This window comes from Nothobranchius furzeri, chromosome 16 (assembly GCF_043380555.1).
Source record: "Nothobranchius furzeri strain GRZ-AD chromosome 16, NfurGRZ-RIMD1, whole genome shotgun sequence".
In the NCBI taxonomy this organism is placed as follows: Eukaryota; Metazoa; Chordata; class Actinopteri; order Cyprinodontiformes; family Nothobranchiidae; genus Nothobranchius; species Nothobranchius furzeri.
Window position 1 is genome coordinate 51,505,449 of NC_091756.1, and position 27,058 is coordinate 51,532,506.

The window sequence follows — 27,058 nt, forward strand, 5'->3', positions numbered from 1 at the left end:
AAATTTCACCGAAAGGTGAGGGATTTTCATGTCTGCACATATTGTTATTCATACAGATTTGTATTGTATTTGATGCATAAACATTTAAAGACATGTGACATATCCATGCAACTAAATCCGTTAAATTTGCCAGAATGACAGTTTCATGTGAAACGGACTGAAGTTTCCAGGTTTAAAACAACATCTTCATGTGAACTAATAAGACATTTTTTACTAACTGGCTCCAGTGGGGTTAGCTGTTAGCTCACCACTCTGTCAGAAGCAATCTTGGGTTCTCCATACTGAGGTTGTTCACACGTACGTCTTCAACAGGTGAGATGTGGCCATGTTCAGATGGTTGTTTATGCCATGATAGTTGTTGTGTTTTATCTTCAGTCTGGTGAAATCCTGCAGGTTAGGTGAGAGGCAGCACACCACCACCAGCATGTGCCTTTGTGCGTTTTATGAGTTTAATTTGAACAATAGCCTGGAGGATGGGCACAAACCTCTCAGTGTGTTTCGATATCCCTTTGATGCTCTTATCTGTCACCCACAGCAGCTGCCCTGTATATGGCACACAGGAAGTTGTATTCGTGTAATTGTTGTCCACATTTAGCTGCTGCTGTGATGAGTTTTGTGTGCCAGCAGCCGGAAACAGAACCAACTGGTTAAGTCAAACAACAAAACTAGATGCAGAAATTTTGATGCTGCAACTAATTAACAATTAACATTTTATTTAGTTGCTCATTGAACCCTTGTGAGCCAAATCCTTCATGGACAGAACTTGAGTCAGGCTTAAGGGAAAACAATCAATGTTATTTGTAAAAGTTGACCAAGTGATTCAGGATTTCTCAGAATGACCTCAACTGATTAAATCATGCTTAGTCAGGAGTCAGCATCCTATTCCATCTGGGGTAAAACTGACCCCTCATTTACACCGAGTGCAGAACAGCTGTGGACCGGCATCCGTGCAGCTTCCGGTTGGACTGCAATTCACTCTGACGGTGGATCGAACGTCTCCAAAAAGTTTCTCACATGTTCATACAAGTTCATGCGATAACTACCACGTGCATAGAGATGAGCTGGTAAAGCCACAATTGTCTTCTCAAACTATCATACGCTGCAAACCGATCCCCATCATTAATAACAACGACAGGAACCAACAGCATAATGCAATGTGGGTTTTATTTTGAAAATAAAAAAACAGATGAACCACACTGGCACACATCTCACTTCCTGTCTAGCTCATGTAATTTCTTCATCTTCATGACAGTTCGCATGTAACATGGGGAAAAATAGAAATCATGCAGAAATATTCTGGAGCCTGGCATCCAGCTCTGCACCGCAGCTGGTGCGAACGCTCTGGTTGGACTAGATGGTTTTTGGTCTCTGTGGATGCTGCACAGATTCCAATTTGCATCCATTCTCCATTACAGAAAAGCATCCATTCAATAGTCAGACCTATGACCCTTGTTTGTTTTATTTCAGGCTATTTATGCTAGTTAACCCTTCAATGTTTCTGAACTGTTTTAATTCAATGAAACAAAAAAGTGGGACAGAATTCCTCCTCGACGATGTGAAACACCCATTCAGTGACCACAAAGCTCAATCCCAACTAAAACATAAAGGAGAGTTTGACAGAAATGTAAACAGTAAATACTCATTTGTAATCAGATCAACTTAAAGAGCAAGTCACCCCAAATCACTTTTTTTGCTGATAAACTATATAAAGGAGTGTCTAATCATGCTACAGACACGTGTAGTCAATAATTTGGCAGTTCAGTGCATCTTGGTTAAAATTAAAATATTCTGCCTAAAACTGTCAGTGTTACTCAGTCGTCAGGGAAAAATTCTGCACTGTATTTGAATTAAAATCTGCCACCGCTATTGGCTAAGAGGTATGCTATGATGTCATCTGGTACATTATGTCATAATGCCATTGTGAGCCTGCGTGTGTGTGGATTTGTTAGCAGCTCCGCCCTCTCGGTCTGCCAAGCAACAACATTTGTTGCATTTTTCAAACATGAAGTGGGAGTGAAGTAATGGGCCATTCCCATCTGTACCGGGTCGGCCCGGGCCGGGTAGCGTAGGTTGTTTACATATCTGGGTGGCCTGGTATTTTTCCGGCCCAACTAATGGGCCATTCCCATCTGTACCGGGTCGGCCCGGGCCGGGTAGCCCCAGTCGGCCCCAGCCTGGCCCGGTTGCTTCCACACATCCTTGCCTTAAGCCCATGTGGGCTGATTCTACCCACCAATCAGAGGCTTGCTCTAATGGAAGGTGTGAATTTGCTGTCAGCAGTGGGTGTGTTGGCCCTGGTCGGCCTGAAGCAGACCCCCTCGAGAAGAGGGCTGAGAATGAGCCTTGGTTGGCCCAGAAAAATACCAGGCCACCCAGATATGTAAACAACCTACGCTACCCGGCCCGGGCCAACCCGGTACAGATGGGAATGGCTCATAAGGCTCATTCTCAGCCCTCTTCTCGAGCGGGTCTGCTTCAGGCCGACCAGGGCCAACACACCCACTGCTGACAGCAAATTCACACCTTCCATTAGAGCAAGCCTCTGATTGGTGGGTAGAATCAGCCCACATGGGCTTAAGGCAAGGATGTGTGGAATCAACCGGGCCAGGCTGGGGCTGACTGGGGCTACCCGGCCCGGGCCGACCCGGTACAGATGGGAATGGCCCATAAGTTTCTTGTAGGGGGTGACTTGCTCTTTAAAGTAACTCCGAGGTACTTTATTTTATTCTACTGCTTTGTATTTTTATTCATTTTGACGATCTTAGCTTTGTTGCCGATTGACTCACATTTAGTGTATTTTAACAGCTTAAAGCTCTGCAGAAAGTCTAACGGATGCATTGAATGTGTTGGTTTAAATGATTTCTGCTGAGAGAAAACCAAACCCTCATCACCATCCTCTCAGCTTGCCTTACTCCTAAATGTGGGCCGACCCTGGTTTTGCTGCAGCTGCGTCAGTTGTTGGAATAAAAAACCAACAAACAATAGTTTGTTTTGACATCACAAGCATCTTAAACAATAGAAGCTCCGGCATCCTGCCAACCTCTGCTGAGCTGCACCCAGAGGCAGCTGCTCATTGGCTCAGAGCTGCATCAGGAAAGCACTGTTTCCTTGGTTACCATTGAAAAGCAACAGGTAAGGAAGTGGAAGATTAGGGAAAGGGGAGAGGATGCAGATTCATAAACACTTAAATGACTTCCTGTAATTATTTACAGATGTTTTGATCATCTATTCCACTGTAATTTTCATCTTTTCTATTATGCTATAAACATTCAGCTCTAGAGTGTAAAGAAAACATGTCTAAACCAAACATGTCTGAATGGACTCCTGCTTTTAGGAGGAAGGTGAAACATTCTAAGGACACCTTAAAGAGCAAGTCACCCCTTACAAGAAGCGTACTTCACTCCCACTTCAAGTTTGAAAAATGCAACAAATGCTGTTGCCTAGCAGACCGAGAGGGTGGAGCCACTAACAAATACACACACTCACGACATTGTGACATCATAATGTACCAGTTTACATCATAGCATACCTCTTAGCCAATAGCAGTGGCAGATTTAAATTCAAATGCAGTGCAGAGTTTTTACCTGACAACGGCACAACACTGACAGTTTCAGGCAGAAAATTTAAATTGTAACTAAAATGCACTAAAGTGCAAAACTATTGACTACACGTGTCTGCAGCACGATTGGATAAGCATTTATATAGTTAATCAGAAAAAAATAGTTGGTTTGGGGGTGACTTGCTCTTTAAAGGCAGAAGAATGACAATGAGACATAATTTTAATGGATCAGCAGGTACGAATCTGCAGATGGACGTAGAGGAAGCAACAAACAGAAACCTGAGAACTGACCCTGAATCAGTTCAATCTAAAACACTGAAAAGGTTCACCGCCTCCTCTCAGATTTATAGAAAATTCTATTTGAATGTCCACTGTGTAAATAAGTTCCTCTTTTAAGAAAATATGTCAGAATAATTAAAGCCTTTGCACATGGCAATATTCATGGTTGAAAAACAAATAAAAACATACGAACAAAAGAGTTTCCATGAAATTAAACTGTTGAACAGAAAGAAAGAAGCAATAAGGTGTCATGTTGCAGGTGTAGGAGTTGATGGACCATGTGTGGTGGAGCAGATCAGGAGGTAAAGATGCAGGCTTCAGATAAAGTAAAATGGTTTTAATGGTGGGACGGGAACGAACAGCACAAGATAACGATGACAAGCAACCACAATGATCTGACAAAGACTGACACAAGGAGGGAGGTATAAATACACAGGGCAAATGAGGAACACATGGGCAGGTAAACAAGGGGCAGGTGAAAACAATAAGGACTAATCAAGGGCAGGAGAGAGACACAGTCAGGGAGGCAGGGGCAGACCGTGACAGTACCCCATCCCCCCCACCCCCAAGGGGCGGATGCCAGATGCCCACAAAGCCACATAACACAGGAGACTCTGGAACACTTGACTCGGGAACACTGGAACACTTGACTCGGGAACACTTGACTCGGGAACACTTGACTCGGGAACACTTGACTCGGGAACACTTGACTCGGGAACACTTGACTCGGGAACACTTGACTCGGGAACACTTGACTCGGGAACACTGGCACACTTGACTCGGGAACACTGGCACACTTGACTCGGGAACACTGGCACACTTGATTCGGGAACACTGGAACACGGGAACACTGGAACACTTGACTAGGGAACACTGGAACACTTGACTCGGGAACACTTGACTCGGGAACACTGGCACACTTGACTCGGGAACACTGGCACACTTGATTCGGGAACACTGGAACACGGGAACACTGGCACACTTGATTCGAGAACACTGGAACACGGGAACACTGGAACACTTGACTCGAACAGGACGGGCCCTGGAAACTGCAGCAGCCGGGGTGGGACCCTGTAGGAACTGCAGCAGCCGGGGTGGGACCCTGTAGGAACTGCAGCAGCAGGTGTGGGACCGTAACACACCATAGACAAAGGTGTGGAAAGAAATCCTCATCAGAGCTGTCCCCATCTTCTTCTGGGCTATCTTCACCTGGATCACAGCATCCATCGATCTCAACACTATTAATGAAAACATATAACTGTTAGAAAGAAAAATAATATAAATATTATGTCCAAAAAAATAAATAAAAGGAGATTAAAAACTTACATGCTGTTCCTCAGATCATTCAGATCCTCTTCATTCAAACAGTCTTGCAGTTCTTCTGGAGCCATACTCAGAGTTTACCATATTTTTATTTGGAGTTATTTGACATAATAAGGTTTATCCTATTACTGTTAAATTAACAACAAATCTATGCAAATATTAATATAATACAACTTTTTTTTTACTGTAAAAATCCGTAAAAAGCTATATAAAGTTGCATTTTTTACATGAAGTTACTGTATAATTGACAAATACATGAGTTTTTTTTCCCAACCATGATTTTGGTAAAAAGAAAACATTGTCTACTGTAAAATTTAAGATTACAAAACCAGTATACCGTAAATCCTCTAATACAGGCCCTGGCCTGTATTTGACTCAAGCTCATCAAGCTCCAGGCCTTTATTGGAAGGAGGACCAGAATTAGAGGCAGGCCTCAATTTCTATTTGAGCAAAATGAACTAATGGTTCGCTGGAGTTTTTGACAACTAAAATTGCGCCCACATTTTCAAAGTTAAACACATTTCTTTTAACAACGGTAGTTTCTGCTTCAGCCCTCTCCCCCCTTCCCCTGCGCAGCGTCCGCAAACTCACTGGTGCGCGTGCAGCCTCTCGGAGTTCCTGCTGCTGTAAACATTAAAATAATTATTTCATTTTCTGTTCCTCACTTCGGATTACCTTCAATGGTGTCTGTTTGTTGCAACCACCAGGTACAAAAATAACTTGGTTTTATTTGACTATTTTTCTGTCCTGCCTGTTTATTATCTTCCTGCTTCTCCTCTCAATCCTAAAGAAAAACTGCTACCTGGGTTCATATATATTCACCTCATGAGTTACCTTTGAACTGCAGTTCTAAAAGATCTACCGACCGCAAAAACAGCGGAGTGCTCGCCGGCCATATCAGTTAGGTGCGTCACAGAGGACAAAACAGGTGATGCGCCCCAATCCACAGCAGCGAAACGCATCAGGCACAAATAAAAGAATAAAAGACAGAAAACATCAAAGGAAATGAGCCGACATGAACGACCGCGTGTTAAATTAGTTTTTGAGGTGGCGACACCTGATTTGATAATGTTACTGTGGCCGTGCTCAGGACGCAGATGTCTGGAGCGCGTCAACAATCAGAGCTTTGCATGCGCAAGCTGGTTAAGGTTAGGATGGGGGTGAGGGGAATGTCAAATTGCAAGAGGGTAAACATCACAATTTGGTTAAATGTCCGTTTTACGGCGGGTGTCAGTACCGACACTCTGCCACAGCACATTGCCTCACGACGCGCAGGAGCTTGTCACCTGCTGACAGCAGGCTGCTGTCTTTTCCGTGGACTGCATCTTGCCGGTCATTATCACGTGACAGCGACTAGTCGATGACAGGCTTAAAAAGTCACTATAGAGTGGTGAAGTTGACTAGTGACTAGTTCATACAACTCCTGGTACTGCTCCCCAGAGTGTTCTGCAGCATAATCAGCACGTTCTCTTTGAACTTGATATCAAATTTTCGCCTCCTCTTCGTCTCCGCATGGTTAAAGTTACCCTCGCGGTCTATCACTGGCAAATCAAAAGTGAGACGGATGACACAACCGCCCCCCGTACTGGCTTGTTGCCACATTCCACCCGGCCACAATAAAAAACCGGCCATTATTCACCTCCGCCGACTCCGACACCAACACCGGCCAAAATATGATACCCGGCAGTTAATTAAATACAGGCTAATATTAGAGGATTTACGGTGCCTTATTTTCATTTACAGATTACACATTTTTTTCGCAGTATATTCCTGGCAACCACTGTGGCCGGTATTTTACCGTAAACTTGACAGTTATTTTTTTTTACAGTGTATAGTTGACACACACACTAGTGTGGTGTGGTAAAAATTGTCCTCCACATTTGACCGATCCTCATGGGGAGCAGTGAGGTCAAAATTTATAGACCAGACGTGTGGGAGGGGTGTGAACAGTCCATGGGTATGAAGGGTCAAGCACCATGCAGGAGCCCTCCTGGTGAAATGGCTTGTTAAAGCCATTTAGTTCCTGACAGAAAACGGATGGATAGTTTTTATTTCATTTCATTTGGAGTATTAATAGAGGCACATGAAGGCACAAAGGGATGCAAAATGTCAGATTTCCATAATGTCCCCCATTAGAAGGTTCTGATCTTTTCTGTTGGTGTGAACCAGCAGCAGGTCCAGATCTCTTTGATGTTGACTCAGATTGTTGGAGACAACCTGTCAGCTCCTCCTCTCTAGTTGTTTGATTAACTCGGGCATTCGTTTGACTAGTCACGACTCTGTAGTTTAGCTGTGCACACACAGCTTTAATGGAGCATACAGTGTGTGGAAGAGGTTACGAGTATGTGGGAGTTTTCCTCAGAGGGAATGCTACAGAAAGGAAATGACTAGAATCAATCACACAGATGCTGCATCGGTGGCTTCCTGCCGGCCCGCTCTGACAGTCGAAGCAGATCGGCGCTGCAGGGACGGCGGCAAGCCCGGCAGTCACTTAGCCCTCAAATGTACCATCACATGATTTGAGCAGAAAACAACAATCCATCAAGGATGATAATAAAAACTTAACCAACTTCAGATTACCTCTAATAGACACAGCCGAACGCTTTGTTTAAACTGAGGAACACTATAGACATGGGTTTTGTTTAAAAGAAGCAACAGATCTCCTTTTAGATCAACCTTGTTCTGAAATGCAGACACCACCTTCACCTTGAACACTCATCCCAGGCCTCCCTGAAATCATCTGATAACACTTTAAAATCCTTGAGGTTCTCTGGTCCAGCGGATCAAACTTTTCCAACATTAAGATCAGTAACTGTTTTGAAAGACTAAATATATTTGTTTAGTTCACAAGAAGCTGTGCTTTGTTATTGGACTTGTGTGCTCATTATAGATTGTTCATAATTTATTTATTTGCACAATAGAAAAAACAACGATATAATAAATAGTATAAGGCCAATAAATTACAGTGCTGGAGGAAGAAAAGCAAGTGAGGCTTACCTGAAGCCTCAAACAAAACATTGACATAAAAATCATAAAATCATTGATAACAAAAAATTAAGACAATAATAAAATACAGTCTAATTTGCTAAATAATGAACAATTAATGCCCACCTTCAGTGAAATGAAATTTTAAACGTTTTTTTAGAAGTATCAACTGTAGAACACTGGCTTGCCAGATAGGAAAAATGATTCCAGACTACTGTATCCCTAAAACGGATAGAGAATTGATGTAGACAAGGGATGGAGATCCATTGACTATAGAGCTCCAGACGTCACGTGACACTCAGAGAGTAGACGCCATGTTGGCAGGCAACAAAGGTAAACAAAATGAACGGGATCAGCTTAGATTTTACTCCGTCGGAGTTTACTTCACACTTTAAAACCGAAGAAATCCTTTTCTATAGTCAGAAATTAAATAGACTAAACATCTCTGACCCTTACCGTGCCCCTGGGATACTTTTTAAAATGCCAGAAGCTGTCGGATCGAATGTCTTACCGGATTTGAGATGCTCTGACATTTATAATTTCCTTGTACAAAACACAAATAACAGCTTTACATGTAAGAAGTTTAAATAGAGTGCTGTGCTGTTTGAATGTATTAACTGAACGCCAAGAGAAATCACTGGTCTGATTTTTTCCAGTGAATAAAATAAATATGTCAGGCAGGAGCGTCTCAGGATCTGTCTGAGATCTGCATCAGTGAGACAGATAATAGCAATCCAAAGTTCTTTTTATGTGTGATCTGACAATTGATCAACCATTGCTTAAAAATTAAATACAGCTTAGCTGGTAAATTGCTGTGATCATAAAACACGTGAACGGCAGCACGCAGAAATCACGAGGCAACGTTTTACGTGACATTTACTTGTTGCTATGAATAATAAGACAGAAAAAGTCACGCCAAAATAAGTTTAGGAAGCCCACTAAGAATCGTAATAAAAGCATTTGAAATAAACACCATACACAGTTGAGGAAACATTGGTTTAAGTACCTGATATGAAGTGGTCGCTGCATAAGCGAAAACCTTTACTCTCGGGATCCCACAGTTTCATTTTAGCCAGAAGGCTACCGTGTTTCATTGCGATGATCCGTTTGCTGCGTTCAGGATCTTGGAGAATCCTGCAGAAGGTTCTTCCCTTATCTCGTCCGAGTCTGTTCTGGCATCCTGGGGCAGAACAGGAATCTACCATATTTTCCGTTTGATTGAGTTTTCTGACAATAACAAATAGCCTGAGTTTTCTGACAATAACAAATAGCCTATCTACTGCCTGCCAAGATGGCGCCGTTCGATTTGAACTGTTGCATGCCGGGAGACGTGACGTCAACTCCCGGAGCTCTATTGCGTATTATATGAGCGAATAGATGAATTTACATTCAAGTACATATTAAACAGTTTGTGTATTTGTCCGTCAGTTAAATTTTTTATAAATGAAGACACATGAGAAATGTTCACTTGATAAATGTTTAGTCTCTGAAAGAGGCTGAAGCTGCTCTTGCTTCTGATCTAGTAGCTGTTCTAACAAAGCATTTCTGTTGAAGGAAAATCTTGTTGAGAGTAGGTCTGCCACGGTTAGTCGACTCGTCACAACTATATCGACACATAAAATTGTCGCCTATTCATTTATTAATCAACGCGTCATTTCTTTTAAGAAGATTAAGATTAAGAAAGTTTTATTGTCATACCAATTCACATTTACATGCTTGTTATACGAAATTTGAACTCAGGACCCGGTATAAAGCCATAGAAAAAGAGCAAAAAGCACTAAGGATAAAAACAAGTACCGAGCTTGGCATGTACAGTATTCCATAGATGACAAAATATGATAAATGTGTGTGTGCAAGTGAAATTAGTCCACTCTAAAGGTGCTCTCAGTACCGATGTGTGTATGTGTATGTAGGGGGAGGGGAGCTCTACCGAGCATGACCAGAGTTTAAACAGTCTGACAGCTTCAGGGAAGAAGCCGTTTCAGAACCTGGTGGTCCTGCTCCGGATGCTCCTCAACCTCCTGCCGATGGATGTTGAGGGCCCTACACTGTGTTGTGTAGATGTCTGTGATTTCAGGGAGGCCGCTCCCCACAAGCAACTGGGAAGCCCTAGCCACACTCTGCAGAGCTTTCCTCTCAGTGACAGTGCAGCTACTGTGCCACACAGTGATGCAGGTGCACATGACACTCTCCACTGCACCATGGTAAAAGCGCCTCAGGACTGAGCTCCCAAGTCCAGCTTGCCACAGCTTCCTAAGGAAGTAGACACGCTGGTGAGCTTTCCTGATGAGCTCCATTTGAGGTCCTCAGTGATATGCACACCCAGGTACCTATAGCAGGAGACAACTTCCACAGCTACTCCTCCGATGTAGAGGGGGGGAGGGGGCACCGGTTCCTTCTGAAGTCCACCACCATCTCCTTGATTTTCTTCCCATTGATGCAGAGATTATTTTCTCTGCACCACTGCACCAGATGTTCTACCTCCTCTCTGTACTCGACTAATCGTTGTCAGTGATGCGTCCTACTACTGTTGTGTCCTCCGCAAACTTCACAATATGGCAGCTGGGATGTCTCGCCAAGCAGTCATATGTCAGCAGAGTGAACAGGAGGGGGCTCAGCACACAGCCTTTATGAACATCTGTTAATCTTGCCTGCTGCGGTACGTTCGGCAGTTGCTTCTTGCCTCTGCTCAGCCGCCGCTTTACGTTTGAGGCGCATGTGCAGCAGTGGCCATCCACATCAGCCTTCGTCACTGGAGAAAGAAATCATGGCGAGTCGGCAACGTAGCTCAAAAGTTTGGGAGTGTTATACAAAGACAAAAGAAAGGCCCATAGAGTGCAAACGCTGCAAAGTGAAACTCCCCTTTCACGGGAGCACATCGGCGATGCACGAGCACCTTAAGAGGAAGCACGTCATGGCGGAGAACAAAAAGTCACCTCGGTAAATTTACCTCTTGTTAGTCCTGACTGAGGCCATTGTGAGCATGTTGGTCACAAGACTCCTGTTCATGCTGAGCGATCAAGGTTTCAGAGATGTGTTGGTTCTACTGGATCTAAGTGCTGCCTTCGATACAGTAGACCACACTATTCTTTTAACTCGTTTACAACAGATTGGCCTCTCTGGTGCTGTACATAGATGGTTCACATCCTACCTCACAGACAGGACTGTCATGGTGAGTTTGGATACCTGTTCCTCTAGGGTCCATGGGATTACATGTGGTGTGCCCCAGGGTTCAATTTTAGGCCCAGTGCTTTTTAATCTTTATATGCTCCCTCTTGGCAGTGTCATCAGGAGACACGGGGTCAACTTTCACAGTTATGCTGATGATACACAGTTGTACATCTCCGTGTCTCCGGATGACTCTCGGTCAATGGATGCACTTTTTAACTGTATTTTAGACATCAAATCCTGGATGGCAGAGAACTTTCTCCAGCTCAACCAGGACAAAACTGAAGTTTTAGTCATTGGTCCTGAGGCCCAGAGAGAGAAGCTTTTACCGAAATTACAATCTCTGTCTTTTAATCCATCTGAACAAGTGAAGAACCTGGGTGTGATTTTTGACTCTGAGCTGACTTTTATCCCACACATTAAAAATATCACAAAAATAGGTTTTTATCATCTAAAGAACATCGCCAGAGTCCGCCCCATTCTCTCTCGGGCCAATACGGAGATGCTGATGCATGCTTTTATCACCAGTAGGATAGATTACTGCAATGCCCTGCTTTCTGGTCTTCCCAAAAAGAGCATCTCAGGCTTACAAATTTTACAAAATTCGGCAGCACGTATCCTGATGAAGACCAGGAGGCGGGAGCACATGACACCAGTTTTAGAATCATTGCATTGGCTCCCCGTATGTTTCAGGATCAATTTTAAGGTACTTCTAATGGTTTTTAAGTGTCTTAACGGTCGTGGGCCTTCTTATCTATCAGAACTGCTTTTACCATATGAACCCTCACGGCCTCTGCGCTCCTCTGGCAGGCGTCTCCTGGTCATCCCTAAAGTCAGGACACAAACTCACGGCGAGGCGTCCTTCCAGTGTTAGGGCCCTCGCCTCTGGAACGAGCTGCCAGAGGACCTCAGGGCCGCAGAGAACGTTCATGTTTTTAAGTCAAGACTCAAGACCCATCTTTTTAGGTTAGCTTTTATCTAAATATTTTCTACAGTTTTATTTCTCGTTTTACATGATTATATTTTATTACTTGCTTTGCATGTTCTATATGATTATATTTTAGCACAGTTTTATTATTTAAATTATTATTTTACTGTCTATGATTTTATTTATCACTTATTTTCTAATTGTTGTCATTTATATTAGCTCTTTTATTATATTTTTACTCATTTTAATCCAGTGTTTCCTCTGTGGGGGCCCTCTGCCCCGGGAGCGGTGGTCGACTGTAGCTTCCTGGGCGCTCTATAGGTGGGGGTCTATGCTCCCCCTCCACTGAGCGCCCTGACTTAGTGTGGAAGACCTGATGCTGCCGGGACAGACGGCTCCTCTGATGGCGTTTCCTTGCGTTACCATACTTGGCTCATCTGGACTCAGCCTAATATAATTTTTACTCGTGTGTGTGTGTGAGTCTGTGTGTGTGTGCGTGTGATTGCATATGTTTGTTAATGTTTTTAACCTGTTATGGGAATCTGGGGTCATTTTGTAAAGCACTTTGAATAACACTTTGTTTGAAAAGCACTTTAGAAATAAAATTTGATTGATTGATTGATTGAGAGATGATCAAGCAGCTCAACCCAGGATACCGCGACAACTACCCACAAGGCCAATCTCATTTCACTACCATGATGGAAAAGAAAAATGAAATAACCTTAAAATTGTGTGTGTGCGCATGTGAGCGATGCATCTGATTCTGTTTCTCTCTGGACACAAATAAAGTAAATATTAGAATATAATGCCTTTTTTGCTAAAATAAAAAGGTTGCTGACTGAGCAATCAAGGAATTAACATTTATGCTGATGTGTGGACCAGCCGTGCTACAGAGGCGTAACCTCAGTATGTTCTGCCTTTCCCTGAGTTAAGATTGGAAGATGAGGCGCTTCAACCTTGCCACCATGCCTCTCGCGAACACAAGTAATTTTTGTGCACAATTTATTTTTGGTTTTAGGTGCTTACCTTCATTTGACTGTGGCACTTGTATTAACAGGTTACAAAGTTAATTAAAAGTTGTTTGATAAGCTATCATCTTGTCTTCATTATTAGAAGGCACATAGCCAAACTAGAAGCTAATGATGGGTATATTAGAGCATCCTGGTGCAATAAGCTAAACTTTTATAAATGACATGAGAAGGCGACTAATCGTCAACAAAACTGGCGATTAGTCGACTACTAAAATAGTCATTTGTGGCAGCCCTAGTTGAGAGCAGTGGAAAAGAACTACCCCAAATCATATTGCAATAAGAGAGATGCAGATACACAAGGCTACAACGTGGGAAGACACTTTGTAGAAACAATATGGCTAAACTTCCTTATTATGCCGATGGACTTATAGATCTTATTACTTATATAGTCGACATGTATTTTCCAACTTACCCTCTCATCAATTTAAATTCCAAGAATTTTTTTAGGTAATTTCTGTTGACTCAGTAGATTTGATTATTATTTGGGTTATTGTTATAATGCACCATGCATAAAGCTCCAATCATTTCAAACTGGTTTCTTGAACATGACAGTGAGTTCACTGCACTACAACGGTGACTGTACCACAGTCACCAGATCTCAACCCGATAGAGCCTCTTTGGGATGTGGTGGAACGGGAGCTGCGTGCCTTGGATGTTCATCCCACAAATCTTCATCAACTGCAAGATGCCATCCTATCAACATGGGCCAACATTTCTAAAGAATGCATTCAGCACCTTGTTGAATCAATGCCACGTAAATTTAGGCAGTTCTGAAGGCGAAAGGTCAAAGGTGATGCAAAGGTGAAACTTGAGTCCTCCTCTTCTATTTAATGTAGGTTTCATCAGGGGCTAGGGAGGAGGGGCATTCATAGGTAGTTTCTGCTCAGTAAGCAACAATAATCAGCTAAATATTATAAGCCTGACACTTTCATATTCCAGTCAGAACTGACAATGCTCCTCGTATGAGAAGCAAAACATCTTCGAGAAACCAAAGAAGTCCAGTTGGATTCATTTGAACTTTTTTGGAAAAGGGAGTTTTCCACTGTCGCCCTTCGTACTGTGCTGGTCAGAATGGGGGACCATATCAATTCTGTTAAAGTGATGGTTAGATCCAATCTCCTAGTTAATTTGTCTAGGGGAATTTTGACTCATTGGCATTTTAAATTAATCTAGTTTTGTTAAAATTCCATTACATTTATTGCAGTCAAATAGCCTGAACCTGGACCTGAAATGACTTGAATACTGTGTACCGCTTTGGTATGACTTCTGTCATCACCTGGTACTTTATAAATCAACTTAATTGAAATCATCCCCATTGATCTGCATCTAAAGCCACTTTCATAAGAAACACTGTCAGCAAACCAGAGTAATACATAGTGATGCAGGAATTATACGGCTTTCATGCCGCCAAGCTTGGTGGCAATATTTCTGCAACGCTGGACTTGCGAGTAGTGTAACTATTAGAAACACCACTCAGGTGTAAAGAAAGACAATCACTGGTTATGTTTTCTGTTTTCCAGCTGTGATGAGAAAGAAAACGACCAGTTATTTACCACTTAAATCTTGATTCAGCCAAAGTGTTTTGCTCTAGAACCTGCTGATCCAAACCAGCGCTGGTGTTTCTGCGGCAGATAAGATGGAGTTCATGAAAGATGAGAATGATTGCATCACTTTATCCAAGTAATCACTATAACAACAAAACAGCTTTATCAGGCTGCTTTGTGACGTCAGCAAACTCCTGTTTCTGTGAGGTTTTGAAACTAAAAAGAGCCTCTCAATGGCCCATTAGAAATACAATGACCACTTTAATGATTGTCTTTGAGAGAGAGTGAAAAAAGATGAATTACAGGATGACAACCGCAGCCTTGGATTAGAGCTGCAGCAGTCTGAGGAGGGGAGAGCGATGGAGGGATGAAAGAAGAGTTGAAAGCTGCAGAGAGAGTGGGAGTTCTACAGAAATCTGCTTTAATGAGCCTCTGACTCAAAACTTCCAGTCACGACTGAAGCCACTCATTGTTTCAGCCTGTGTGTTAGTGTGTGAAGTTCAAACAGGTCCTTAATGAAAGTCCTCTCTCACCTTCTATCCTGCACAAACAGATTCAGCAACAAAAGCAAGGATGACACGCAAAAATCACAGAAAAAGGGTTCAACCAGGTCTACCAAGTCAGGTTTGGTTTATTTAAAGACCCAATTTGAAATTGGCTGAGAACAAAATGTCTAATTCTCCAGAATCTAAATAGAAGCACGGCACTCATAAACCCAGAGAAACCGTTGAACAGAAAACTTTCACCACACATTTCTTTTCTGATGAACGTTTCAAACTCGGATGGAAACTGAAGGTAAATGTGCAGCTGATGTTCTGGTTCAGGGGCACTTTCTGAACAAACAAATCAGACAACACTGCTGGCTGTAATGTATAGAGTCGTGGTTCAGACGAAAGCCTGCAGAAACAGCTGATGGGTCACATGATGAAATAGTTGCAACGTCTGAATCATTGAAGCTCTTCCTGGTAGAAGCATTTAAAAAATGATCTCCACACAAACAAGCTAATGGAGGAAGGTATTCGGGTCAGCTAAGTCAGAGATCGTTTCATTGTGTCGAGTTATTTCCTAACCTGTAGATTAAGGTTTACCTATTTTAACGCCTCGTTTCTTTCAGGAGTTTGTAACCACTTAAGTAGAATCAGACATCTAGTTTATTAGATGTAAGATTCTGACAGACTGATGACTGATGTTTAGTCATATCAAGGAAACTTTCCGTTTGCTGAAGCTTAAGCTTTCTGACTTTTTTGATCATTTTGGTTCCACTGATTTTACAGAATAAATTGGTAAATTAGAGAGAGGAGACGATGCAGACCACCAGAGAGGTAGAACAGAAAATGAAAACCGGTGACTTCTCCGTGCTCTGGTACACTTTTATGAAAACAAGTTCATGACTCTGCAAGGTCTAACAAACAACAACAACATTTTCTAAACCTGGCACAAAAAGAAACCACCATTGCTTTTGGTTGAAGATTTCCATGTTGAAACATTCAATAAATCATAGAAAGCCTGACTCAGCACCTTTACTATGTGTGTACCAAGTGTAAAACTAAAGTGTTTCTAATTGTAAACACTTTGGGTTTGCATATCAAAGCCGTGAACAAACCCAGTAGTGTTAGGCTAACCCTGAACAACAAATTTCTTTCACCTGATTAATCTCAGCTCAGGCTGTAATCTAAACCCTTATAATCCATATTCAGCAGATAATCACACGTTAACTGAGAGCTTCTTTTGTTCTCGGAGGAGACAGATGAGCACGTTCTCCTCACTTCATCAGCTCCTGGATATCTGCCTCTTTTCCTTTTCCTCTGTCACCATGGTAACAGGTAGCCAGAGGCCATTATTCTTAATAGCTACCTTGGGCCCCTAAATGTCTGAGTGAGTGCTGAATGCGGTGCTCTCACAAACCCCACGAGCTGAAGATGGAGCTGCTGCGAAGAGCAGGAAAACAACGTTTATGAAATTTCTGAGTGGAATCAGCGTCTCCAAAGGTTCTGGAATTCTGCACCTGTGAGTCCTGGTGCCAGTAGACCCAACGTTTCAGAAAAATTAACCCGATACGGACAGAACCAAAGCAGAGAGTGGACCTGGTTCTGTGAGCAACACGATTCAGTGGTTAATATCATTTTCACCAGAGGCAGGTGTATAAACCACACAAATGATTTTAAAAAAAGGATGAAAAAACATGCACCGACATGAGCTCAGAGCAGGAGGAGGTTGAGGACTGCAGACGGAACAAAAATGTGGGATTATGTGTTCATTTGAGTGAGGAGAAAGAAAAAAGCTGGATTAAACAGGACCCAAACTAGTGGACATAAGCCCAAGCAACAAACCTGAGCCCAAAAAACACCGAAAACCAGAATCTGAACATCTAACAGCAGATTGGATTTAAAACCTTCTGTGAATTCTAGTTTAATAACTTCTTCTGTAGCTGAGGAGGGTTGAAAAAACATTCTTATCTTTGAAAGACAAACCTAATGCTTCTCAGATTTCTTCTTTTCTGAACATCACCGTGGAACGCTAGATTATAATCCTAATCTGGGATTGTAAAATAAATTATCAGTAATTGCTCCCATGGAGGGAGAAACCTCATCTCTGCAATCTGTGAAGTTTCACTTCTTCAGCTAAAAGTATCCGTCATTTAATTTGGAACGCAATAAGAGTGGTGACATAATCTAGTTAGCGAATCATTCCCTCAGAAAGTCCTGCAGAGGTTCTGCTTCCTGTTTTATTAAATCATATCTTATTACTCATGAGCTCCAGGACGTTTTCAAAATGAAACCGAGTAGCGAAACGCACAAGATCGTTTCAGCGTTGAGAGGTGATGAAAACAGGATGACTCACTTTTTTCTGCTGTCGTATCTTCCTGTTGTTCCCAGGCTCTGTGAAGGCAACACCGGAGAGAAAACCATCAGTTGACATGCAGCATCACGATGAGCACTAACACAAATTAAATCATTTCATATCACAGGGAAACGTTGCAGTCGCAGCAGAAAGCCGGGTGCAGGTGTGATCCTGTGACAGTGGTCTGCAGTCCTGGTCTTGTTGGACACCATCCTGCAGTTTTTAGATGTTTCTCCGCTCCAACACCACTGAAACCATCACATGATATACCGAAAACTCTTTGCTTTCCTTGACGTTGGATGTGCTAATACTAGTTTATCCGTTTAATTATAGATCCACTAGGATAAATACAATAAAGTTTATCTCTCACCAAATAGAATATTTACTAAGACATCACAATATAACTATAGACACATTACTTGTGCGTGTGCGTGCGCGTGCGTGCGCGCGTGCGTGTGCGTGTGTGTGTGTGTGTGTGTGTGTGTCTGCTCTGTCTTCTCGACCCCCAGTGAGTCGTGGAGGATGGCTGCTTATACTGAGCCAGGATTCTCTGGAGGTTTCTTCCTGTTAAAAGGGAGTTTTCCTCTCCACTGTCGCTTTATGCTTGCTTAGTATGAGGATTGCTGTATAGTCACTGACACCCGTCAGTGACTTGATGCAATTTGCTGGGTTCCTTATATAAGAAACATTATTTCTGATTGGCTTAATGAACTGACCTGAATTGGAATATTTATTATGTGAAGTGCCTCGAGACGACTCTTGTCGTGGTTTGGCGCTATATAAATAAACTTGAATTGAATTGAATGATGGAATCAGCTATTCAGCGGGTCCTGAAAGTTCTTCACATGCCTGTTAATCCAATCAGGAGCGGTGAAACAGCTAAAGTCTGCAGGATATAGTGGACCTGATGACAAGGACTGGACCGAACTGATGCAAAAGCTGGATTTTCACATTTTTAATAAAAAAATAAATCAAACAATTACATTTTTGAGAGTTTAATGTGTCAAATGAATGAGACAACAAGGTTCTGCACTGTAACTGTCTCTCACTTAGCCTTTTTATTTCTTACATCAAATTGTATTCATGTATGTTGTCTCTGCTGTCTTAATGTTTTATGTTCTTACTGTTCTTGCACCTGGAAAGCAAACTGAATTGCTTGTACGTATGAACTGTGCTGCATAAATTAAGCTACCTTGCCTTTACTATTTTATTTATTCATTTATTTATTTATGCACATATATTTTAGGAGGATAGAAACCACTTGAGATGGGCAATCGTGTTTGAGTGGGTCCTCCAAATCAACAACAACAACAACAAAGACGGAACAAAAAGGCTGCGTTAACAAAAACCAAGAAACCAAGAACAAAATTGCACGCGAACATATGATAAACTATTTCACCATCGTCTAAATAAGATCAACCAAAGCATTATGACCACTTTCTCTTTGATCTTGCAATAATGACCTCACAGTTCTACTTTTAGTTCTAATTTCAAACAGACTTTTCTCAGAAAGTGTTATGAAACATTTTGCAATTTAGTCTTAATTATGTCTTCATTTGACTTACATTTGTCACGTTTGAAATATCAGATTCTAATTTTTGTCTCCAATCAGTCACAACGTCATTGTTCTCCACGCTTTGGGTCACAGAAGCTAACTTCAGAAGGGTTCCAGGACTCTGAATAATTGGACTATGTTCAAAGTTCCAGCAGCATGGGAGAGAGAGCGGGCCCAGAAGGGGACACAGCCAACAGTCACAGCACAGCGAGATGCTGGTTTTAGCAGAAAAAAACTACAAACTGAGAAAACAAAGAGGACTGATGTTAAAAAGTGCTTTTTTTTTTTAAGCTGAGTAAAACTCATACAATCCTATTCTGGCTTTTGGTGCAAATCACCAAGTAGACGTTTAGTCATAAAAAGGTGATTGGTGGGCTGATGGGTGAACATCTCCAGTGTGCACTCACAAACACACACACACACACACACCATCAACATCAAACACCTGATAATTGAAATATGAACCTTCGTCTCTGGGATTTAACACACATTTTACCATTAGCTGATGGTATGGACCTCCAGCTGACTTAACGGGCTCCTATGAATAAACAACCTTCCGTTCTACTTTTATTTCACATTTCTGAGGAAACTCATTCACTTTCCTCCATGCATGCGACATGTCCTTGACAGGAAAAACATATTAAACTGACATGAGAATGGCCATGAGTGTAAATGTTGCTGCGATAGCTTAAGGTTATAAAAACTATAAAATGATTTCTGGTCTATTTTCTCTCTGAGACACAGAAGAGAACCAAGTCAATGTCAGTCCCTCATCAAATTAATCATCTGAGATAAGATCTGCCTTTATGATTCATTAACAGAAAATAATGACCCCCAATTAGGATGATTTCTATTACTACTTAGGGATCATGCTTTTTTTTTGTCTTTTGACGCAATAATTATTCAGATTTATCACAAGGTTCTTATTCCTTTTCTCATTTCAAATTCAACTAAAATTTAAACGAGGGTTTCACTATTTACCAGAAAGCTACATTTGTGACAAATTCCACTTGAAAATCTTTTTCACAATATTCCAGCAGCGTACGGTGGTGAATATTTACACAAGACACGACACGAAACAAATTCATAAGTAATATATGACTTGTCTTGGATGTTTTACCTTTATAGCCAAAACCTGCATTAGGGTCCTGTTGGACAGTTTGTTTTACAAGCGCACCTACTCAAAACAACTGCTTCATTCAGTGATTATCAAAAGCCTGTGCAGAATATTCCTGCTACTGATCACCTTTAAAGTAACACTAAATAGTTTTTAAACTTTAAGCTAGAGCTTTAACATTGATCTCAGTGACTGTTGAGTTAGAAATAGATGGGCGTGATTTCTTCTCAAACAACCTCATCACCAAACAAAGAGTTCACCTAAAACTTACATCTATTCACCAGAAAATACAGATCAGCTGCAGGTTTTGCTCACATTAAAGGTCCATCAACTGCAGACATACTCCAAACCACCTGATTCTGATGAAATTCGACTTGTTCTGATTCATTAGAATTAATTCAGACATTAAACATCTCTAATTGGAGTAGAAACAATATATTTTAATTATGAGTAGGATGCCATTGTTCAGTTTGACTTTTCCAGCACAGCTTTGACTTTCGGATCAACTTCAGGAGACCAAATGCAATACATGTACCTGATATGTTATTAAACCCAAGGAAAACTAAAATTACTAAGTTAACCCAGCTGCCAGTCATGCTATAAAAGTATTTGTTATATTTCTTAAGGATTCAAAGTCAATCACTGACTTAATGCTGAATAAATGTTCTGAACTCAAATAGTCTCATTCAGAAGCATAAACACCCTGGAGTCACCACAGAAAGTCAATCTGCCCGTCAAGGTTTACCACCAATTTAAACTGAAATTATTTTGCGCACGCACACACACACACACACACACACACGCACACACACACGCACACACACACACGCACGCACACACACACACACACGATGCAGCCTGACCGCAGACAGCTGAGGCCCCCCCCTCGTCTCACTAATTTGAACAAGGTTTTATTCTACGGCGGCTCAGAGGCCGCTCTATGGTGGCTGCTTGGCCTGCCCTCTGGTTAATTACTGCAGCAATGCCACCATTCATGACCCAGTGAGGAGGCCGAGCTGGGCCTCCTGGCACCAGCTGCTGGTTCTGGCACCTCTTGAGTACTGGCTGCTGTGATTGCCCACCAACTGACTGACATGTTGCCTGGCCAGAGTGATGCAGAGAGGTTTAAAATGTTTCTGATGAGGACTTTCAGTGAAAAGAAAATTGAGAACAAATACAAAAGTATAACGACAGAATCATAACACACTTATTTGAATTATTTTCTTGTATTTTATTATTGTTTACATTGTATTATTGATTAACTATTTGCATTTCAGCCTTTTTTTGCTTTTTAATAATAATTACAATACATTGAACTTATATAGTGCTTTTTAGGACACTCAAAGATGCTTTCATGCACTCTCGCATTCACACACTGCTAGTGATGGTTAGCTACTTTGTAGCCACAGCCGCCCTGGGGCGGTCTGGCAGAGGCGAGGCTGCCGTTTGGTGCCGTCTGCCCCTCTGACCACCACCAACACAGGCAAGTTGGGCGAAGTGTCTTGCCCAAGCACCCAATACGAGAATACACAATGAGAGAATACTCCTGGTGGGAGCTGGAATCAAACCCATGATCGTGAGGCAACCCGCTCTACCACCTGAGCTACTGCTGTCCCCACGTAATCCTTGTAATGTCCAGGCGTTCACAGCATTCACACTTCATTGATAGTTTCACTGATGATTAAAACAACTAATTTTGTTGTCTGATGTGAATTATTTGGTCATTCTCTTCCTTGAATGAACATTTAGATTTGCCTTAAATTAAAATTGTCTGAACATCCACCTAATCAACTAGCACCCCAGGTAGAACACACACACACACACACACACACACACACACACACACACACACACACACACACACACACACACACACACACACACACACACACACACACACACACACACACACACACACACACACACACACACACACACACACACACACACACACACACACACACACACACACACACACACACACACACACACACACACACACACACACACACACAATGCAAAAACTCGTCAGCAAGTTGTCCTAATCAGAAAGATGACGGGGGAGTCTAGATTTTCATGACACACTTCAACTGTGAATGACAAAAATATCCAAGAAATCACATTGTGTGATTTTTAAAGAGTTGGTTTGGATAATGGTAGTCCACAGCAGTGGCCATGTAAAATGCATTTGAAGGTTCTGGAGTGGCCGAGCCAATCTCCAAACCTCAATCTAGAATCTGTGGAGGGAGCTGAAAGTTCGTGTTGCCCAACAGCCCCAAAGCATCATAGCTCTATAGAAGATCTGCAGGGAAAGATGGTCCCAAATACCAGCTTCAGTGTGTGCAAACCTGGTGAAGGCCAACTGGAAACATTTGACCTCTGTCATAGCCAACCAAGGTTAAATTACAGTCGTGGGAATAACAGCATTAAACAATGGCATACATTTTTTAAATACCCCATAATCTAATCATTTACTTTCTTCTTTCGTCATAACGCCATTTGTTACTGTGTTGAAGCGGTCATCGTCTGATCAGGAGCAAAATGGGCAGATGTTTACATCTGAGTGCATCAGTTTTCATTTGAGTGGCCAGTGAGTAAAGAGGAAGACGTGATCAATAGGGAGTCCAAGTCTCCTCTCATTAGTTGGCTCATAGGTCCCCGGAAGAACGATAAAATGAATGCAAGAGCTATTCTCTAGTCCGCTTTGCCTTAGGCGCTGGATCATACACATGTTGTACTTTAAATGCCAATTTTCCCTCCATTTTTCTCCAAGTCTGGTTCGATGGCGTCACTTTCGTGAAGCGTAATTGTTGTCCTGGACTTATTTTCACACAAAACCTAAAATAGCGTTCCCCCATCGGTGTCCAAGTGTTCCACGTGTAATTTCCTGGATGGTTCTTTACACCACAATGGAAATTACAGACCTCCCTTGTCTTTTTAAGGGGGAAAACTTACACTAATGGTGGTTGCCAAATACTCTTTTGCACCACTGTTAGTTAAATAAAATATTAGGTTTTTATTTATGAAAGGGTTGAGGTTCTTTGAGAAAACATACAATGTGATTTTTTTTAATGATTTCAGACCCCTCTCATCTAAGTCAGACAACTGGCACCATCGGTGGCTAGCAAAAACTTTTTTTAACCCCACTGTGTGTTTTTGTGTCTGAATTTTAAAATATGATAAAATGTATATAATAAATTTGCCTGTAATTTAAGAGAGTTAGGATGAGTGTTAAATCCAAATAATAATAAAAAAAACAAATAAATCCAGCAACAAAAATAAAATGGCACAATTCCTTTTAAGTAATTGGAATGTTTAAAACCACACTTTCCCATCCGCTAGAACAGTGCTGTCTGCTGGTGTTAGCTGCAACGGGAGAATCTGCAGCTATACAACACAGAAACTGTTTATGCAGGCTGCTCATATCATGCAGACACACTCCTGAGGTGTAGTCTGGTGGAGGCACCAATCACCCGCTCGGCCCTGTGTTTTTATAAGGGATTAAGCTTAATAAGATGGCAGGCTGAATTTATGGAGCTAATATTTCACGGTGGGTGATTCATGGAGGTTTGGAGCAGAGACGCAGCTTAATGGTTGTTCAGAAAGGCTTGCTTGACTTGTACCCTGATGTGATTAGCCCCGTGGGAGGATGGCTGCTTAATGCACCACTGTGGAAGTGTTTGTGTACGGAGTCTGTGAGTAGACTGAGAAAACGCGTCAAAACAGCGCAAACACAAGTTTGGCTGTGCAGGACTAAACATCTGCAGCTCTTCTGGTCCAATAATCCAGGACTTCAGTCCACAAGCCCTAATGTCACCATCCAACAGATCAGGCAGATAAACCTTCACACATATTGCAGAACAAGTGCAGGTTTTCAGCTCCACCCATCCACCAACACACTTCCCTTTGAAATCAATCCAGGTGTTGACTCCTGTTAGACTGATTTTCTAACACATTTAGCTGTCATCAATTACTTTAAAGGGCTGCGCGGTGGAGCAGATGGTAGCTTTATTTCCTTACAAGAAGGTTGCAGGTTCAAATCCCTGCTGTGGTCTTTGTGTCTGAAGTTCGCATAGACTCCCCAAGCAATGATGTATTTTTCCTGAGATCTCTGGTTTCTTCCCAGACCAAAAACATGCATGCAGCGTGTCAGTGTGAGAGAGTGTGTGACAGATTGTCTGCCTCGTTTGCTTCTGTGTCCCTGTGATGGACATGTCCAGGGTGTCACCCGCCTCTCGCCCATGAGTGCTGGATTTAGGCACCAGCTCACTGTGCGTTTACTGAGAAAATGCCGTTCAGATAATGAATGAATCATTATTTCTCATCTTAAAAGACAGCTTGTGCAGATGAGAAGGCTGGATTTCCAGTTTTCACACTCGTGTAACAAAATGCATGGCAGCACTACTTTTATTCACATTTTATATATTTCTATGGGTCAAACAGACATATGGATATATTTCCAGATCAAGTCTAAATTCAGTCTGTGGTTTTAAAAGTTTTTTGTACATTATGTAATTAAAGATGTAACTGACTGCTGGAAGAAAACCAAGATTTAAGAAGAAAAAGGTTTCATCAGTAGGGCTTCTTTAGGCTGAATGCAACTTATCTCTACATAATACTTGTAATGTCCAGGCGTTACACACAGTAGCCTACCTTGGAGTTCCAGGAAGAGGTGTTTCCACTGACCTTCAGCTGAAGCAACCATCTAATTCTGTCCAACCTCATGCCCACCCCTCTCTCCTGAAATAACAGGAACATTTTCTACAAAGTTCATAATGGCTGGACAGTGCAGAAAAAGCATATGCAAATGCCCAGATTTTCTCTGTTAGATGTTAAATGCCCTTTATGTTCATTAAGCAGCTTTCTGCAGAATGTCCTTAACAAACAGACGGTTCTGAACATTGCAGCCCACTGTTCTCTTCCTCTGAATTCTCTGCAGGTCTGTGGAAATCAGGAGGCATTTCACTGTGTTCTGACTTTACAATAAAATGATTCATCACTAAAGAGCTAAATCCCTTCTGGAGGTTCAGTCTGACAAAGGTTCTCAGGATTCTGCAGCACAAAGGATGGCGTTCTGGGTCACAAGATCAAAGAACAGCAGCCACCTCTTTGGTTTAGAGAAGATTGGTTCTAAAAGATGGTGTGCTCAGAAGTCACCCGGCCCACCTTTTCTGTGAAGAAATGCGTCTGTCTGTCTGTCTCTGTGTCTGTGTCTGTCTCTGTGTCTGTGTCTGTGTCTGTGTGTGTGTGTGTGTGTGTGTGTGTGTGTGTGTGTGTGTGTGTGTGTGTGTGTGTGTGTGTGTGTGTGTGTGTGTGAAAGAGAGACAAGTCCAAACATGAGAGCTGCAGGTTGACGCAGCTCCCTGTAAGGCATAGGACGCCTCCTGCTGGAGCTGAAAGCAACAACATGGCACTGCTTTCAGTTTCTGGAGATCAAGGTCCAATCCCAGTACTTGCACTGCGTCCTGCGGTCTTCAGCAAAGTGCACTTGGAGTGCGCTGTAAAAGTGCGCTGTAAAGCTTCGAGTGCGTAGTACACAAGTGTGTAAATAACTGCTGAATTGCTACAGGGAGCATTGCATCATCGATCGCAACGTATGTCGACATGCTGGACCCTTGTTTTTTTTATCTTTTCAACAAACAAATAATTTTAAATTTGCATTCATTGCTCCTTTGTCTAAGTTTCAGAGCATCAACTAATCGTCCTAAGATGAACAAATTTGATTAGAAAACACATTTTCAGAAAAGGCACTTGAGCCTTTTCTCCCGCAGCAATGGATTGTGGGTCAACGGTGCAAATGAGGCGTGATTAACTTCCGCACTTGGTCTGGACACCCTACGCTCTCGCACACCTGGTCGGGATCGTGCAGTCTTAGGGTGGAAGTGGCAGTATTGGGATTGGGCCCAAGACAGAATCACAAGCTGCTGGTTATTTATTAAACAGAAAAACCCAAATTTAAAGTCCATCAGAGCCTTTCATCCCGATTGCTCCTCTTCTTCCTCCACTCAAGATCATTTCCTATTGTACTGAAAGGAATTTGAAGTAGATTGACAAACACTACAGCCGACCAAATAAAATTATGCTTCTATAAATAAGGTTTTCTCAATAAATTCTTATTCTGGAAACAGTCACTACTATCAAGAAACTGGGAAGAGATACACCGATGACTACAAATCAGAATCGGAGTCTCAGAATTTAACCTCAGATTCACCTGTTACCTGTCTGTCTCCATGGTAGCAGATACTGGAAACCAGTGGAATTCTGCAGTAGGTTCGGTTACCAGATTAGACTCAGAATCTCAGAAATGATCAGCTGCTTCAACATGACAGATCTGACCCAAACAGAGTCATCTCTTTTGAAACCCACTAAAAAGTTGCAAACGGTCCAGAATCAGCTTCATCAGTAACTTCGGACGGCAATAGTTTCCCTGCTCTAAACTCTCAGAATAAACCATTTGGTGAGTGAATCATAGAGCAGACAAAAAAAAAAAAAAAAAGCTATCAAAGAAATAAGGTTTTTGTTCAGCTCCTTCACCAGATAATTACTGATGGTGCCCCAGTGGTAACAGTCAGTGGGTGGGATCTTACAGGTAGAGGTGAACTTTTCATCCTCATAGTTGTTTGAAGAAAAAAAAAATCTTCAGCTTGAGGATGAGTAACTTTAACCTGATCCAAACAGTGATGGTTATGCCGAGAGTCTGCGGGATGCTCCTGGTCTGCAGAGGTCAG

At 42.1% G+C, this 27,058-nt stretch overlaps 1 protein-coding gene across 1 annotated transcript in view; it reads right to left on the reverse strand.

Annotated features, from left to right (window-relative positions):
• The window catches only part of ankfn1a (ankyrin repeat and fibronectin type III domain containing 1a), a 103,711-nt gene that overhangs the window by 52,372 nt on the left and 24,281 nt on the right, over positions 1–27,058 (reverse strand). The window contains exon 6 of the mRNA XM_015962088.3: positions 17,659–17,696. Within this exon, the coding sequence (XP_015817574.3) occupies positions 17,659–17,696 (38 nt within the window). The remainder of the gene's footprint in view (positions 1–17,658; positions 17,697–27,058) is intronic.